This window comes from Tuber melanosporum (assembly GCF_000151645.1).
Source record: "Tuber melanosporum whole genome shotgun sequence assembly, scaffold_38, strain Mel28".
Lineage (NCBI taxonomy): Eukaryota > Fungi > Ascomycota > Pezizomycetes > Pezizales > Tuberaceae > Tuber > Tuber melanosporum.
Genome location: NW_003299063.1, coordinates 331,996 through 348,616, shown reverse-complemented (window position 1 = coordinate 348,616; position 16,621 = coordinate 331,996). Strand labels below are relative to the sequence as shown.

General features: G+C 48.0%; 5 protein-coding genes; 3 read left to right on the top strand and 2 right to left on the bottom strand.

Annotated features, from left to right (window-relative positions):
* Positions 1 to 7: 7 nt before the first annotated feature.
* On the bottom strand, positions 8 to 1,343 carry GSTUM_00007622001 (uncharacterized protein; the record flags this gene model as incomplete). XM_002839544.2 has 4 exons in its annotated part: positions 853 to 1,343; positions 521 to 796; positions 412 to 463; positions 8 to 362 (listed from the first exon to the last, which is right to left on the bottom strand). The coding sequence occupies exons 1-4, from the start codon at positions 1,277 to 1,279 to the stop codon at positions 8 to 10; spliced, it is 1,110 nt and encodes a 369-aa protein (XP_002839590.1). The 5' UTR covers positions 1,280 to 1,343.
* Positions 1,344 to 1,459: 116 nt separating this feature from the next.
* Positions 1,460 to 2,558, top strand: GSTUM_00007621001 (mitochondrial 54S ribosomal protein YmL6; the record flags this gene model as incomplete). XM_002839543.2 has 4 exons in its annotated part: positions 1,460 to 1,537; positions 1,600 to 1,732; positions 1,779 to 2,359; positions 2,451 to 2,558. The coding sequence occupies 4 exons, from the start codon at positions 1,460 to 1,462 to the stop codon at positions 2,514 to 2,516; spliced, it is 858 nt and encodes a 285-aa protein (XP_002839589.1). The 3' UTR covers positions 2,517 to 2,558.
* Positions 2,559 to 2,830: 272 nt separating this feature from the next.
* On the top strand, positions 2,831 to 4,761 carry GSTUM_00007620001 (uncharacterized protein). XM_002839542.2 has 5 exons: positions 2,831 to 2,954; positions 3,025 to 3,186; positions 3,245 to 3,657; positions 3,768 to 3,971; positions 4,091 to 4,761. The coding sequence occupies exons 1-5, from the start codon at positions 2,904 to 2,906 to the stop codon at positions 4,683 to 4,685; spliced, it is 1,425 nt and encodes a 474-aa protein (XP_002839588.1). The 5' UTR covers positions 2,831 to 2,903; the 3' UTR covers positions 4,686 to 4,761.
* A 3,048-nt stretch (positions 4,762 to 7,809) lies between these two features.
* Positions 7,810 to 10,555, bottom strand: GSTUM_00007619001 (uncharacterized protein). XM_002839541.2 has 1 exon: positions 7,810 to 10,555. The coding sequence occupies exon 1, from the start codon at positions 9,469 to 9,471 to the stop codon at positions 8,137 to 8,139; it is 1,335 nt and encodes a 444-aa protein (XP_002839587.1). The 5' UTR covers positions 9,472 to 10,555; the 3' UTR covers positions 7,810 to 8,136.
* A 3,055-nt stretch (positions 10,556 to 13,610) lies between these two features.
* On the top strand, positions 13,611 to 14,553 carry GSTUM_00007618001 (uncharacterized protein; the record flags this gene model as incomplete). XM_002839540.2 has 1 exon in its annotated part: positions 13,611 to 14,553. Exon 1 carries the CDS (start codon positions 14,329 to 14,331, stop codon positions 14,551 to 14,553), a length of 225 nt encoding a protein of 74 aa, XP_002839586.1. The 5' UTR covers positions 13,611 to 14,328.
* Positions 14,554 to 16,621: the final 2,068 nt, after the last annotated feature.

Below are 16,621 nucleotides of genomic sequence, written 5' to 3'. Positions count from 1 at the left end.
TCTTCCTCTATGATGGTACCACATCCTTACTCCGTTTATACATAATATCCCAACCGGGCAAGTTATGTTTCTGCATAATTTCCTTGGTGTGGCTATCCCACTCTACACGCCACATGAATGCTCCAATGGAACATAGTTTGTTTTTGCTCTGAAAGCCTCTCATAGTGAAGTCGTCTCTATCAATATTCCCTTCTAGAGCCGCTGCATCAATCTTTTCGGGCTGCTTGAAAACTATCATGGCGTAGCGGTGATATGGAGCTCCTTTCTGGGCATGGGGCGGGAGATATGGAACAAGTGTGTCCGCAGGTTTGGCCGAATATCCAACAGCGGTGGTTTGCATTGGGGATATGGGGATGTTGGAACTGAATGTGTTAGTATGCGTCTGATGACGGACGAAACGTTTACACTCACACAATCCAATGGCACCGGTACCTAAACCTGTCCTTCTTTGGATCCGGAACATCTAGAGGGTTGTTAGCCCGGGTTGCACTAGTAATACAAGCCGAGGGAATGATATTACCGGGATCTACCACTGCAATAGTACAAAGCATTTCTTCATTCTTAAAGGGAATAACTCTGACGGTAGGGCACTCCTCCACCATCAAAGAATCCAACACCAGTCCAGGCTGGACCTTTCTACCTTTGAAGTGCACCCGCACATCGACAATAGGGTTAATGTCTGGGAGAACATCTGGAATAACATGCATGGTCTCAAGTCTTTGCATAAGGATCGGTCGATTCCGCTGCCTCCATTTCTTGTCGAGAAGATGTAGGTATATCGGCTTGTTCATCCCAACTACAAACACTGGGTTAGGACTCACACTTCAAAGAGGAGATAACGTCGCAACCTACTTTTCCCACAATCAAAATTATATTTTACCCGCGGGTTGTTCGCGTCAGCGTATAGCTGCCATTTCTCAATTTGTTGCTTCATGGAGATGATTCGCCGATCTTTGTGCGTGAGTCCTTTATACTTGATCAATTTCTTCATTGTTTCCCTCTCTTCGCTGATTCTTTTGAGCATTTCCTGCCGGTCCTTGTTGATTATATCCAGGGCGAGCTGGTATGTCTGGAACGGCATTCTCTCGATAGTCCTCATCCTGGGCCCGCCTCCCTTGATTCCTTCAGCACTCTCGACACCCTCGACACCCCTAGCACCTCTCTCGCTCGCAATACCCTTAGTTCGGAGACCCCGAAGGGTAATTGGTCGAAGAACATTGAAACAGGGTACGCCTAAGGCCCTTGTTGACGAGCTCGCCGATAGTGTCCTGGTAGACATCCTTCCAGTGGTTGTCTCAGGGACCTTGCGACACTTTGCGGAGGTGTGGTGGGGGGTTGTTTTGTGGATCGGCGTGGAGATCGGATGAAGATCCCGGAGAAAAAAAGTTTCCATCGCAACCTCCCCTGATCAATCCATCTGCAAACCCCCACCATCACCCCCGGTGACAACAACAACGCAATGACCTCGAGAACGGCTTTCGCTAGGACTGGCCTGTTAGGTGGAAAGAGGGTTGGAACTCTGGAGGATATATTAAGGGTAGCTATTCCTAGTCGCTAGAAAGGAATTCCCCCCGCCACCTCAGCTCTAACGATCGGCAGCTGTCACTTGTTCATTGGTGTTCAAGGCTCATGGCTACTGAGGTGGAGGGTTCAGGTGTATCACCTACCTCTCCCGCTGTACGGGTTCTTCCCCCGGAGCCGCCGGCGGAGATACCCTTCGCAATTAGGAAACGTGTGATCTCCCAGCAATTTCTTATTCCTTTACTAATATTCATCAGCGCCCACCGTCCTCGCTACTATCTATCGATTCCCTACGCTCGAGCCTCTGCGTTTCCAATCCTTCCCCACAACCTTCCTGCATCTCCCAACACGCCGGGATATCCTACATAGAGCTATAACATATGAAGGCGATGCTGCTCGTTCCGGAAACGCAAATACAAAGTGGCGTGGAGATGTGCATGGCAGTGGGCGCAAGATCCGTCCACAGAAAGGAAGTGGTAGGGCTCGCCTCGGAGACAAAAAATCACCTATGCTTCGAGGAGGAGGTGTAGCCCACGGCCCCAAACCTCGAGACTTTTCTACGGATCTACCCAAGAAGATGTACAATTTGGCTTGGAGAACCGCATTCAGTTATCGGTATCGGCGTGGGCAGTTGATTGTCGTTGAGGATGCGCTCGAGATTCAAGCTAATGATCCGGGGTTGGCCAATTCCATTATTAAGAAGAATGGGTGGGGCAATGAGAACTCGAGGAGCTTGTTTATAGTGAATGAGGAGAGACCGAATTTCATGGGTGCTATGGAGGGGTTGGGGTCTGAGGGATTGGTGCTGACGAAGGAGGAGGTAGATGTCAAGGATCTTGTAAGTTTCTCCTATATGAATTCCTTCTGGCCCTCGTTTGATCATGGGGGTACTTCTCCGGACTATTACTGACGGCGGCATTGGGATATAGCTAGAGATGGGAAGAATCGTGATCGAGAGGGAAGCATTGGAGTGGTTCCGAAAGGAACGGTCGTAAATGTGTAGCATAAATAAATATCATCACACATGTTTGTTCGAACCAATAATTCTGTTGGCCGTAGCAGAATTTGCTCCCAATTTTATGATCTCACTGCTAAAATTTGAACCCTGTTCCTTGTCAATCAGCGTTGAGGTCTCACGCTTGCCCATCCAACATGGACAGCAGCCGCAAACGCGCTAAAGGGATGCCGAGGCAGACTTCTATTCCCGCTGCGGATCTCAGTGCACCCCACTCTCTTACCCGATACTCCAAAAAACGAACACAAATACCCTCCAGGTACCTCGCCCTATCTTCCCTACGCTCTCTTCTATGATACCCATGGTGTTAAAGCCTTCGCTCTGCACGAGAGTTACCCTAGGTCTCTTCCACTCGAAACCGTGGACGATGCCTCTCCGCGCAAAGATCTTGAGACCTGGCTTTTCCTCTCAACAAAAGGTACTATGAGACAAAACAGAACCAATTAAAACCAACTTACCCTAGAGGGTCGCTAATTCGGTAGTTCTAGATGTTTGCCTCTTCTCTAGTGATAAAGGAACAAGAGGGGGATGCGCCCCATGACGTACTTTTCGGTTCAACATATGGAGTTCGCACGATCGAACTTAATCGACCCGGGTCTCTGAACGCTCTGAATGGCTCAATGGCACGAAAGATTGTTCCCCGGTTACGAGTACTTGCTCCCAATTCAAACCCATGTCGGGGCGCCTGGAACTGACGGTTAATGGCAGGAATGGGAAAAATCACAAATGGCAAACATAATAATCCTCAAGGGCGCTGGAAGGGCCCTATGTTCTGGGGGGGATGTAGCGGCACTTGTGGAGTCCATTAAGGGCGAAGGGCCGATTGGCGTTCAGAAGGCGGTAAGGTACTTTGAATTGGAATACAGGCTCGACCACCTTGTTGCTACCTATCCTAAGCCGTATGTTGCGTTCATGGACGGGATCACAATGGGCGGAGGAGTTGGATTGAGCATTCATGCCCCATTCCGAATCGCCACGGAGAATACTTTATTCGCTATGCCCGAGACAAAGATTGGATTCTTCCCCGACGTCGGAGGCTCGTTCTTCTTGCCAAGACTTGATGGGGAGATCGGGACTTATCTTGCTTTGACGAGCGAGGGATTAAAGGGTGTTCAGGCTTTGTATGTCTTTTTCACAATTTCTTGATTTTGTGTCCCGCTTGTCCTCCAGCTTTTGGTTTTTTCTTCACATCTAGTAGCGAGGGGGAATCACATCACTGACGGTGGTGCAGTTACTCTGGTCTCGCGACTCACTACATTCACTCCACCAGTCTACCGGACCTGGAGGCGAGACTGGCAGAGCTTGTTTTTGGCGACTATCAACCCCTCAAAGAGCGTTGGGAAATTGTTGATAGCACAATTGAGGAGTTTGTCACTGGTTTGCCAGAAGATACACCCATTCAGCTATCCGGTGAAATCCGGAAGGCAATCGACCGGTAAGGATTATTTGAGAAGCGCCACCCCCTCCCTTCTCCTCCCTTCTCCTCCCTATTGTTGTACCGGTATGTCGCAACCCTTTGGAACTAACCTCCGGCCCCACCTCAACCTCCCACAGATGTTTCAGGTTCAACACAATCGAAAAGATCCTCGAAGCACTGACTCGAGAAGACTCCGATTGGGCGCGCGAGACGTTCGAGACAATAAAGTCCCGCTCCCCAACCTCGGTCCGCGTCACGCTCCGCCAATTACGCGCGGGCAAGGAATGGACCATCTCAGAGACCTTCCAGCGAGAGCTGCACATGGCAACGAAATTTTTGGAAGGGAAGGACTTTGTGGAAGGCGTTGATGCACTGCTCCTCTCCAAGACGTCGGACCCCAAATGGGATCCCCCGACTCTAAAATCCTCGGACGAGAGCGTTACAGCCCCTTACTTCACGGTTGAGGAAGGGGACAGACCTCGCTTGCAGCTCCTCCGCGATGAATCCGACGCCGGCTTCGTCGATTACAAGCAGTACCCGCACGCGAAAATTGGCCTACCGTCCGAGGCGGAGGTACGCCAGTTGATTCAGGAGCGGAAGATGCTCCCAGATGATATCATCCCATACCTCGTCGAGGACAGGAACGGCAAGATTGGACTCGTGGAGAAGGTCAGGGATATCATTGACAGGAGAGTTGGTACCGGGGTCGATCGGGCGGTTTGGGAAGAATAATTGGCGGGGTCGGCTTTGGAATTGTTTTACTCGTTGTATGATAAGTAGACAATAAACTTGGCATAGTCTGTTGGAACGGGTGCGATTCTGCGGATACCGTGTCGTGTACTGTACTGTACTCGGGTAAAGGTTTTCGCACAGTTAATTTAGGTTAACCCACAAAATAATCGCTGGCTTGCACGAAAACATCTGCCCTATGCCTCGTGAATATTGTGTAGTTCTACAAAGAGTCTTAATCAATCATCTCAGGTTTTAAGGACGAATCAGTTATTGATTTATTAACAATTATGAAAAGGGTGAGAACCATTTTGGTTTCCAAAGGGGCTAATCTTGGATCTCCCAGCCTCACTGAAAACCAGGATAACAGGAGGTGATATGGGATTACTTCTGTTAGGCATGTGGAAAATACTAGGTACTGTAGTGGTCACGCCATTTGGGACAGTCAGCCATTAGCAAGGTGTGCCCTGTCCCTAAAAAAGGCTTTTTGTCAGTGTCAGCATGGTAGTGTTCTAATCATACTGTCCTGTGAGCTTTTTATGAATTGGTTTAAAGAATGAAGCCACACTTGGTTGTTGTATTTTTCTAGTTGCTGAATCTTGAGGTGTGATATGATAGCTTGTGTTATGATACCTGCTCCACTGTTTGTATTCATCTTGCTCACAGTGATAAAAGGAAAAAAAAAAAACAGATCAAAGAACCCAAAAAGAAATCTTGTGGGATCTCAGCACCACACTGAGAGAAATATCACCTTGTAGTAGCGGAAGTGGTAATGAGTGTTTGGGAATGGGAGATACAGTGAAGGATATGATACAAGGATAAATAAATTATCTTGAAAAGGAAGACTATCTTTTAACGCTTCCTACAAGGAATAAATCCCGCCAGAGCAGATACTAGGTCTTTGTAGGAGACAGGTTTATGAGAAGTATTGGTATCATCCTGGGTGGATAGTTCATTACTTCCTTGTTTTTCATTTCGAAAGTCTGCCTTTCCTCAGGTCATCGGATAGGTTTCAGAGAGTAAAGAAGAAGCTTCTCCCTTTCTCCGCAAATTGTGAGAGTTCGCACCTACGCCAGCGGAAAGAAAAAGCTGGGATCCAGTCCGGTTACTGATAACGGTTACCCTGCAATCCCAGGTTAGGTTTTTTTCACAGAATGTCTGGTATTGTAATCCGGTTTTGGCATGTAACTTTTTTTTTTTTTTTTACAGTTTGTATCTCTTGTCCGAATCGATCAATCTCCCAGAGCTAGAGTCGAGGCAATACCCAAAAGCAGAAAGGCCTAATATTTGCCACTGAAAGGGTAGGAGTGTTGTCCCTTTCAGCTTTCGAAGTTATTTACCACTGGCGCCTGCTGGCGCACTTAAGGTTGCGATAAAGAAAAGAACAACAGCATCCGCTCTCCAAGGTTGCGACAAATATGGCAAAAGCAGAAATCTGACGGATGAGAACATCAAATTCATGTGGGCAGGGTGGATCACATTTCCTGCCTTCATATCAAATATCTTCGAAATTTCGCGACTCTTGTCTGGATTGTATCAGGGGGTCAAAGTTACATTGACAATTATATAATAATATTATGTTAGATATTGTACCTGAAATGGACAGGGACAGTTTGGCAGGATATTATCAGCCCAGTGGGCAAGATAAACTTCTTTTAACCGATCCACTTCCCTGCCCTATCATATCCGGTTCCCAGCCCTATACGCTGAGTAAAAAAAAACAACCCATATTCACAGAAATCAACGAATGTATCATACTGTACAGTACTGTACCGTGCCGGTACTCTACTATACTGTCCCTGTGATGAATGACCCTTACTCTACGAGCACGGATGTGAAATTGTGCATACCACGCTAGTCTACTGTCTACCAAAGCTGAAGGAGTATTGCCAACCCGAGTGGAGCTATCCTGTTGTTGACACGACGCCCACGAATGAAGAATCATCACTTTTCCCCTACTGGTAGCCTAAATTTAAAATTCAAGACATTGCGTATAGTTCCGGTAATAAGTCGGTTATCTTCATCTCATCCTGGCGGGGAGCCAAGTCACGTGTGCTGTGTATGATAACATAGATTTTTGGAACTTCCCAACATGTACAGTACAGGTAGTGGGCGAGATTCTCCAATTCCAGAGACTTGGCCCTCCTCCTCGTAACGCTTTACAGTACGAGTAATTGTAGTCTACATGGCAATCTGGCTCGCTCGGTGATGGTCCTCCCATGGGAAAAAAGAAAAGGACACATTTTGTTTGTGGGGCGTGGTTGCAGGTGGATCCGTGTGGGGAGGGGTTTTTTCAGTTTACGTATAAGTTACAAATTTCTACATCTTTGAACCTTTCAAATCTGTTCAGATTTTAGAGAATTTGCCAAGACTACCTCTACACGTGATCTTCTCACCTTTGTGAAAACGCGACTGCCATCGCTTATCACAAAAATCTTGGGGCTTGGCCGATATTTTGGCCAGATGCAATACGGTACGAGTACTGTACTGTAGCAGCGGTGTTCACAAATTACTGGTATCATAATATTATGATATCCTAGGTCCAAGATCCCTTCCGGGCTCCAATTGGAAGAACCTTTTCATTTTTCTTCACTTCTACCCCATCAGCTCTGGAGAGCGGTGCAGAGCAGAGTAGGACAAGCGAGCAAGTTATCATGCCTATCCACCATGATAAAACATTACTCTTTAGAGCGCTCATGAGCCCCCACCCACAAGTTGCTCTCTCCATTTCCAAACTTCAGTGGACGGGAGACTTTATAAGGAGCTTTACAAGGAGGAAATCGGATAAAACCTTTCAGCGAAAAAGGTGAAAAGGAAAAAAATGAAATGAAATGTAAATCACAAAAGCCAACCACCCAATGCACCACACCAGAAATGGAAAATGGGGGTGATAGGAAACCCCTTTTTTCCCCCAATATTTTTTTCCTCTCCCTTCCTTCCTTCGATGATATTTTTTTCCCCGTTCTGTTTGTTGCGTTCGCTACATGCATCACCACGGTAACTTCAATTGCGTTCGGGGTCACGGGAAAAAAATGCCAAAAGATCAAATCGAGAAACCGATGAAAAAGATTTAAAAAAAAAAATTGTACACAAAGTAAGCACTCGACCAAACAAATAGGATTCTGAGGGGGGAGAAAAAATCCCTTTTTGTAACGAATCGCCCCCTCCGAACCCCCGTCCCCGCTGAGATTTGTGCAAGGGAGAAATATGTATGATGAGGGAGGGGGTGTGTGCCATCGGAGGAAAGACTAAGAAAATAAGGATAAAGAAAGGCAATGTTATGTTGAGAGAAAAAGTACAAGTAAGTAATTAGAGTATGGGAAAACACCAAGTAACGCCCAATACAGTAGTGCAATGATACGTAGCCAGGGGTGGGGGGGGTGGGATAAAACAGGTAAATCATCATCGGAAAAAAAGAAAAGAAAAACCTCCAAAATCGATCATTGATTTATCGTCACATTGGCATGCCAACGCCTGTATCTTCCGGTGATCGTGAATCCATTGCGAACCTAGCGCTGCTGGTATCGGACAACTCATCGAATTGTGCGGAGAAGCCCAGATCGGATCCTTGGCTCATTTGCCGCTGTCGAGAGGCCTGGTGGAAGGCGTTGTTGCTGGAGCTCGAGTTTGCCGCGGCGGCCGCGTTTCCAGCGCTGGCGGAAGCGGAAGATCCCTCCACGACTCTAGTGGCTTCATTCATGAGGTACTGCTTGATGCGCTCGCATGAGCAGCCATTATGTTTCAGTAGCTCCCCCTTCAAGTGCAGCAGCTGGTCCCGCAGCGCCGCGACTACCCCGTTCAGGTGCTTCGATGTCGCCTGCACCTCCCGGGCCGTGTCCTCGAGGTTTTGCGTCCATTGCTTCTTCTTGCGCCGGCATTTGCTCGCTGCTATTCGGTTCCGCTCAAGGAATTTCTGGCGCTTGGCTTCTTTCGCGGAGTCATCTTCTACACCGGTTCTCCTAGATCTCCGGTTTGTGCTGCCGCGATTGTTCGTGCGGGTTCTAGACCGGCCTGCTGCTCCTGCGCTCCCACAGCTGCTGGTGTTGCCGCCTGCTTCTGCTAATTCCTGGTTCCCGGAGGAGGAGGAATGGTTTGTGTCAGCGATGATCGCGTACTCGTCGTTGAAGCAGTCGTTGTCGTCGTTGTCGTCGAACATTCTCCCGCCTTGCTGTCTTTGTGTTAACGGTGGTGGGTCTTCTGGGGGTGTGATCTGCCCGTGTGCAGATCGAGTCTCTGTCGGATAGTTTACCAGCATGTTGTGCAGCGGTGACATGGTGTCGTCCATTTCCACTGGAGGCATGAACCTGTCAGTCGGGGATCGGGGGGAGTAAGGAGGCGAGAGGTGTGGCTGTATTGCACTGGGCGGAACAGCAGTGGTGTCCAGATGTACGGGCCATCGATTTTGCCCGTACCTTCGTTCTATATCATCATGAGAGGGTCCGGTAGCCTCTACCCCACTAAAAATGGTTGGGAGAGGAAAGTCACTGGGATTATAGCCGTCCATGGTGGCTGATTTTGGTGATGGGGGAGGGACGTGAGATGCAGATGCTTGCGTGATAGGATTTAAGCCTCTGGAGGAGGAGGGGGCGGTTTGCGTGGAAGCAGCCGTTTGAGGAGAGGAGGACACAGTATTTATAGAACCCGAAGAAGATGCGTTGTTCTTTGGATCAGACGGGGCAGCTGCGCTAAAGCATTGCTCGAATATGTTCATCTCCATGAATGCCGATGCGAAGAATCCCGGCGTATTCAATGAGGAGGACTGTTGCTGGGCTGCAGTTGCAGCACTCATTTTTGATATTATTTTTTTTTTTTGAAAGAAATTTATCTCGTCTTTTTTTTTTTTTGAGATGAAGTATTTTCTTACTCCCTCACGAAAATATTGGCGTAGGTTCAGGCCCTCAAAGAGGACTCGGAGCACTTTTTGAACTGTCAATTCGGATACCTGACCGCCGGAAGTTGTCGCTACCTGTGAGAATAAGGCTACAGTTGTCGACGTGTGGGTAGCGGGGAGGAGGAGGAGGGTTGTCAGACTGCCGTGACGACGTCAAGGAAGATTATTATGGAAAGTAGCTCCAGCGGATTGGGTAAAGTATCCCGAGGGGATGTTTACTGGGGGTAAATTAGGCGGTGATGGGTGTTCCGAAATATTTCTGGAAATTTCCTATCTGTTGAGAACTACCGAGGATTTTGAGCTGTTTGAACCGAAACGGGGTTGGTTGGTAAAGACAGCTTGCTGGCCGTGTCAGACCACTGTACCGATACCCGCGAGAAAATACTGCTTTTCGAGCTCCAATACCTCTCTCTCCTCTCCCCCTTCCTCCTTTCCTTTTCCGTCCTTCTCCTCCTTCTCTCCTCTCTCTCTTTCCACCGCCTTCACAACCGGTAGACACTAGACGGTAGGGGAATAGTAGGAAACCTACTCGAGTGTTGAATCTAAAGGCAACCAGGGAGAGCAGCGTGGGATGTCGCCAGTCGTAGCAGAGGGGTAGAAATAGCAATGGATAGATAAATGGATAGAAACAATCAATAACAAACAAACACCAGCAACGACAGTGATAGCTTCCAAAGGTGGATGGATCTCGAGAGGAATTCCACTCGTCCCTTGAGAACTCTGATATCAACAATCTCCAGCGAGGAACCAACCTTCAGGGACAATGACAAAAGGCTGGAAAAGAATGTCGGTAGCAGTGGTACGAGACTAGTGGGGTGACAATGGTGAGTAGAGTAGTAGTAGATGATGATGATGATGATGATGAGGAGGAGGAGGAGGAGGAGGTTGTTTTCCCTTAAAGAAATTAAGAAAGAAATTTAGAAGTAAAATTCCCAAAGGTGGTGCAAGAAGAGGAGATTTATTGAAGGGGAAACACCAGGTAGGTGGCGGCGGCGGTGGTGGGGATGGTTATGGTGATGGTGGGGGAGGGGTGTGGTGCGTATAGAAAAGGTGAAGGGTCGAAGAGGAAGAGGAAGAGGAAGAGGAAGGAACAACTTAACCCCCCGCCACTTGTGACATTGAGGGCCACAAGAGCCGTTAAGGGAGGTCTGGCCCAGGTCCGATTAAATCCTGCTAAGTGATCTTCCAAAACGATGACCCATTCTGTGCAGCTTTCGCGGACAGCTCAGATCAGCGGTTCCGTTGGCTCGGACGCTACGGCAAGAGCAGTGGAGATGTCAGTGGCATGATACTCTCTCTCCGAAATGTTTGTGTGGGTGAATGAGTGATACTGTAAGCTATGAATGCTGGGTGTGGCTCATGATCTGTGATGCCAACGCGAGTTCGTAATATCATAGTAGGGACGGGGTGCGTGTGCTATTAGATAAGTTATGGGGTAATAATCACTTAGAGTGCCGTAAACTACGTTAGACGGGATGCTTTACATACGAACCGTTTTCCTTTCCTCTCTTTTTCCCCATCTCCCTCCTCCTCTCTTCTTTTTTTCTTTCTTTTCTTTTCTTTCCTTTTAACCTTCCAAACCCAATTGCTTTGGGAAAGATGGATGATAAACCAAGTGTGGAGAGGCGTCATGTATCATTATTTTTGTAAGGGAGGAAGGGAGGGTGAGGGGAGGTAGGGGGAGTGAGAAAAACAGGAATTGTTTGCAAAAAGCACCATCCCACATAGCTCAACCCCCAACAAACCCCCATAACGGAAAGATGGTGGAATAGAAAAGAAAAGGAAAAAAAAAAAAACGGAAAAAAAATCAAGGATGCCTCTTTCCCCCTTCTTCCCATTTTTCGTATATTAACTTTTCTTCTTCCAGAGTGGTCTAAATACCTGCTGCGATTTGAACTTGGCTGTGATACATGGCAGTACCGGTATTTTCCAAATTCCATGTCAGAAAAGAGTGCAATGTGCACATATGGGTCCGTTCCCGCAGAGCAGGGTAGGGGGACCACAAATACTTGGTACCGGCACGGTTGCTACTCTCGGCGATGCCGCGCATATTCTCTTCCTCTCCACTCGTGCAAGGCATCAGGAGTCAAGCAAGGGTTCGTTCGTCCTCCGCATCCGTTACGCGAAGCCATACACGTTAAAGCCCCGGCTTTTCCTTCCGACCTATGATTCAACGTTGAAGCCACTCGACGCTAATCCCAATTCGGCTTTCCCTTGCATCTTGAGGAACGTCCGCTCCATCCAACCAGCCTCTTTGCACATGCGAGATGCGAGAAAAGAAACACCGGAAACATGTCTAGTTGGCTGGGGGTAATCTTCCTTCCACCTTTGCCCTTCTCTCATCCGCTTCTGCGTCGTGAACGTCGATGATCGTTTCCTTTGTCCTTGTTGTTGCCGGTATCGTATGAGGGGCAGGAGTGCCGGTATGTTATGTTACCTTCCTACCAACACCATCATTGGATTTCTGACCCCTTTTTCTTTTTTCCCTTCCATCTCTCACTCGAGCGCTCCGCAGTAGATTAGAGCTTCAAAGTGCCGGTAAGGGGGAGAAGGAAAGAGGCCATAGTCCTCAATCGCTCAGAAGTTTTTTAATTTTTTATTTAAGGCTGCGAGCGACGTCTTATATCCTTGAGCCCTCCCTCGATCGTGACGGTTTCGTTATATCATACGGTATCATTTTTACAGCTCTAACACCGGTGCCCTCCCCCGTCCCCCCTTGGTGAAGGAGCGAGTACCGGTACTAGCACCTAGGGATATTTAAAGTTGAGAAGGTGGAAAAATCTCAGCATATCATATGGGTATCATACTTTGCTGTTTCATGCAAACTTTGCACACGCAAAAACAGTTAACGTGCCATTCCCGTAGTTTACCATACTTTGCGATAATTTTTTTCGTAGCTGCCGAGGTCAAGAAGTCAGTAACTGGCAATCAAAACTCAATAACAATACTCGAGTACGTGGAGCAGGAAGAAAATTTTTTAGCATACTTTAGGAACAATTAACTAGTTTCTCTAGCAAAAACCTCCTTTCGTACTTGTACTGTACTTCGTACTTCGTACTTCCGGCTTGTTAGCCAACACAGAGTTTTTGTTTTAACCGGTACGCTTGACCCCACTTACTTAGTAAGCGCCTTGCTGCATTCAAATATGCTTTGCCCGGACATGTGGATACTATTGGCTAACAGCTTAGAGTAACCTAATGCAGCTTTCGCTGTTTACTCATTCCTGAAAAGTCATCTTTTTAACTTTGAATAACCCTAGTACTTGTACTGTATCATAAACCCGCCGATCCTTTACCCCCATCAAAAAAAAAAAAAAAAAAAAACCTCGCGATACGACACGCGGGGATACTCGAGTAAGTCGCATTGCCATAGGGAGATGGGAATAAGGAAGAATGAAAGAATGGAGATGATCAGGCCAATAACCCCCCCACTGATTCCTATTCAACCTACTCGAGTACCGTAACTCAATCCATTCTTAGGAGCACACCGTGAGCTTCAACCCACTCACTCACTCACTCACTCCCCGGCGGCGAACTAAAACGGGCAGATAGTCTGGAAATCCGAAATCCACTGACGGGGTCGCGGTTCTCCAATGTTCCTACATACTCGGGTACTCTGCCGTAGAGTATCGGTATCCACTTCTACTCGAGTATAATAGACGCATCCCATTACCGTATCTCGGACCTCCATGATCCAAGAATCTCTCCAGTATAGCGGGTGTCCCGGGACAACAGGCCCGGTTGTGGCATAGGGAAATTTAGAACTCAAAAGAGGCTTGCGCAGGACACTGAGATATCCGGATTGCCGAGACCCGGGATAGCGGGGTGTGTGCACTAGGATATCGCACCTAGCCGTAGACTACGAGTAGCATACCCCCGGCCGATAAATAAATAAACAAGAAAAACATGGCTACCCCCCGGACCACTGCACAGCCTAGTCTGTCTGTCTGCTGTCGGTCTTATGACGGATTCTCAGCCGATTCGTTTCCCTTCCCTTCCCTCCCCTTTCATTCCCACACTCTCATAACTCACCCTTCATAAACCACCGGTACTCGTACCTGCAATTGCTCGCCTGGTGACTTTAATAAGGAATGCTCGGGCACAGTGTACCCGAGTTCGAGGAGTACGGTACGGCAAGCTTGAAACCCGAACCCCAATCGTACGATCCAACACTCAGAACTAACCCGGATGCCGGTTTTGGTATAGTGGGGGGGGGGGAGCGAAATGCCCATCGATTCCCTCTTTTGCGTTGAACTGAGAATTTTCACACCTAGTCTGCTTTTCGGTTTCTGCTCTCTCGAGTGGGAAGCAAGGGAAGAAAGAGGGAGTGAGTGAAGCACCGGAGTTGGCAACCCTGTCACCTAATTACCAAATCGTCTTTCGGCAGGTGTACGAGTACGTAGGCCGTGGAGACCGATTAACCGGAACTGGTAGGGATATATCTGGCTTGTTAACCCCAAATACAGTAGTTGTTCCATGGTCTAACTTTTTGTCGGGCCTTGGACTCATATCTATCAATCTATCAATATCTCTGTCAGGCTACTCATTCGCTCCTAAATCCCCAAAACACTCACACCTCTCTCTCCTAGGAGTGACCTCTCGGGTGGCCTACAGGTATTTGCATCTTATCACCCTCATCACTTCGCACTCTCAGCGGTCGTATTATCTCGAGTACCGTACTTACTCATTTCATACCCGTTTCCACTTCCGGAGACGCGCTCGGAAGATCGTCTTGCTCAAAGAAGGCAAAGGAATAATGTGGCCCGAGAGGAAAAACGATAATGATAAGACTAGAGCAATGCCCCCCCCGGTACCGTGCAGACTTAGTTTGTCTCGTCTGTGGGCTTCTAGCCGGGCGGAAACAGCACCTTATCAAAGCCGATGCTTATCGAATGAACCTGTGGCGGTGATGTTTAAAACAGATAAATGTATGATCAAAAGGGAAGTCAATCACTCAATCAAGTCCCGTGCACTCGAGTAGTTTTTGCAAAATCTTTGGCCAAATGCCGTACCTACTTCTTGGTTATGCACGCACAGACGGCTCGTGATAGACCACCGTACGATTTTATGGGGTGCCGAGAACGATAGGGCGACCAGCATCACTGCCCCCCTCGGAGGAGATATCGCATCTGACTTGAATGGAGAGCGCCGACCCATCCGGATTGCTCACTACGAGTACGATACCCAATCCTGCTCGGAACCCTCCCGTATCATTCGGATTGGGACTAAGGACAAGAGAGGCAACGAGAAGGCGAGTACGGTGGGCTCCCGGATCGCCACATTTTAAGCAAGCACTGAGAGGAGATCAGGCTACCCTCACTAGGCTCATCCGGCTTTTTCTGAAATGATACGATATCAAGTACGAGTACCGTAGTCTAACATAGGGCGATATCGATGGTGTGGTAGCACCAATCACTAGTGCCTGGTAGGTTAATGAGGTATAGGGGCACTACAGTAGCAGCTGTAGTACTGTACCGAGTGATGTGGTGTGTTTGTAAGCTCATGGGAAAACAATCTTTTTATGATAGGTAGAGAACGTACCGTGAGTAAGAAATCTAGGGAATTATATTCAAGGGTTATTTGGCAATCGATCACACTGTGCATTACATGCAACTTGCCAATTGGATTACGGTGAATAGCCAACAAATCTGGCAAGTTAGAGCGGATCATGGGGTGGCTTTACTGCGTCGGGGTGAGAACGATTCTGATCGAGAGAGAGGGCCCTGAGTGCGGTAGAGGTAGGTGCCACAAGCACTAGTATGCAGCTCCCCTGGACAGTGCCCATCCATAACCGCGATGGAAGGGCTGCTTTGCCAGTAAGTTACCTCAGTGATTGATGAATCAAGGGAGCCCTCAAAACTATGTAATTGTGTGCCCTTTACCAATGAGGAGCGGGGTGAAGAGGAGAGAAGGGGGAAAGCCTTTATGATACTGTACCGGTAATCGAGTAGGATGCAGGGAGTCATTTGGCTCTCGGAGCTCGAGCTCGGCTTATCATGCGCGAAAGCGCCGTGCTGGCACTCGGCGAGGATTCGAGTACAGTACCGTACCATGGCGTTCCCAGCACCGGAGGGGGACTTCCTGCAGCGAGAGTTCTGACCACGGACCCGTGGCCACTCCAAACCCCCGAGCAGGAATTCCTTGGCAGTCTAATGGATCAGGGAGTCAACTAAACGGCAGATCTCCATTGTCTCAAGTTAGTAAATTAGCTCATTCTTCACTGATTTTCTCTTTGCAGTGTGGAAAATCATCCCCGCGGGTGGTCTAGTGTGCGCCACACAGAACCTCTTCCCACCGGTAGACCTGTTCGATCACACGGTACTAAGTGCCATAAGTTAGGCCGGCCAGACCTAGACTAACAGGTTGTTGTCCGATGCTGGCCGATGCAGTTGATATTCCCTCTGTATGACACTCAGTAGAAGGGTAGTAAACCAAGCGCCATTCGAACAATTACTCGTATGATAGATCTTGAGTTTCAGATATGGTGTGATAGGTATCATACCGGTATCGTTGATTGAGTGGTCTCACGACATGGAAGGGATGGAATAATGGTGTACTATTCGTACTTGTACCGGTACGGTACCGTACTGAAAAACAAAAATTTGCGGAATGGTATATCTGCTTCACAGAATGAAAGCCTTCTGATCACCAACTATTTCCGACAAAACCTTCGAACCATAAGAAAATGCCTTGCAATTCCAATCACCTTCAATCTCCAAGCTAGCTATCAACCTCTTCGCGCAAGACAACCTCAAGAAAAGAAAACCTCAGAAAAAAATCCAACCTATCCTGGTTGTTCGACTATCTAGCCACAAGACACAAATTCAAAACCGTTTCCCCACTTTCCTTGTTCCTCCGTTGAAATGCGGTGGTGGTGGTGGTGGTGGTGGTGGTGGTGGTGGTGGTCGTAGAAAGGAAAGAAAAAAAAAAAATAGAAGAAGAAAACCGCGACTATATAGACTAAACTTCCACCCCCTGTCCGCCAAGCCTAGCAACCCTTCTCCTATTGAAAACATGACCTATTCAGCTCCTAGTAAATACAACCAATG

Coding starts and splice junctions, on each gene's coding strand:
- GSTUM_00007620001 (XM_002839542.2), top strand. CDS start 2,904: ATGCCTCTCCGCGCAAAGATCTTGAGACCTGGCTTTTCCTCTCAACAA. Junction 2,955..3,024: donor GCTTTTCCTCTCAACAAAAG/GTACTATGAGAC, acceptor CGGTAGTTCTAG/ATGTTTGCCTCTTCTCTAGT. Junction 3,972..4,090: donor ATCCGGAAGGCAATCGACCG/GTAAGGATTATT, acceptor AACCTCCCACAG/ATGTTTCAGGTTCAACACAA.
- GSTUM_00007619001 (XM_002839541.2), bottom strand. CDS start 9,471: ATGAGTGCTGCAACTGCAGCCCAGCAACAGTCCTCCTCATTGAATACG.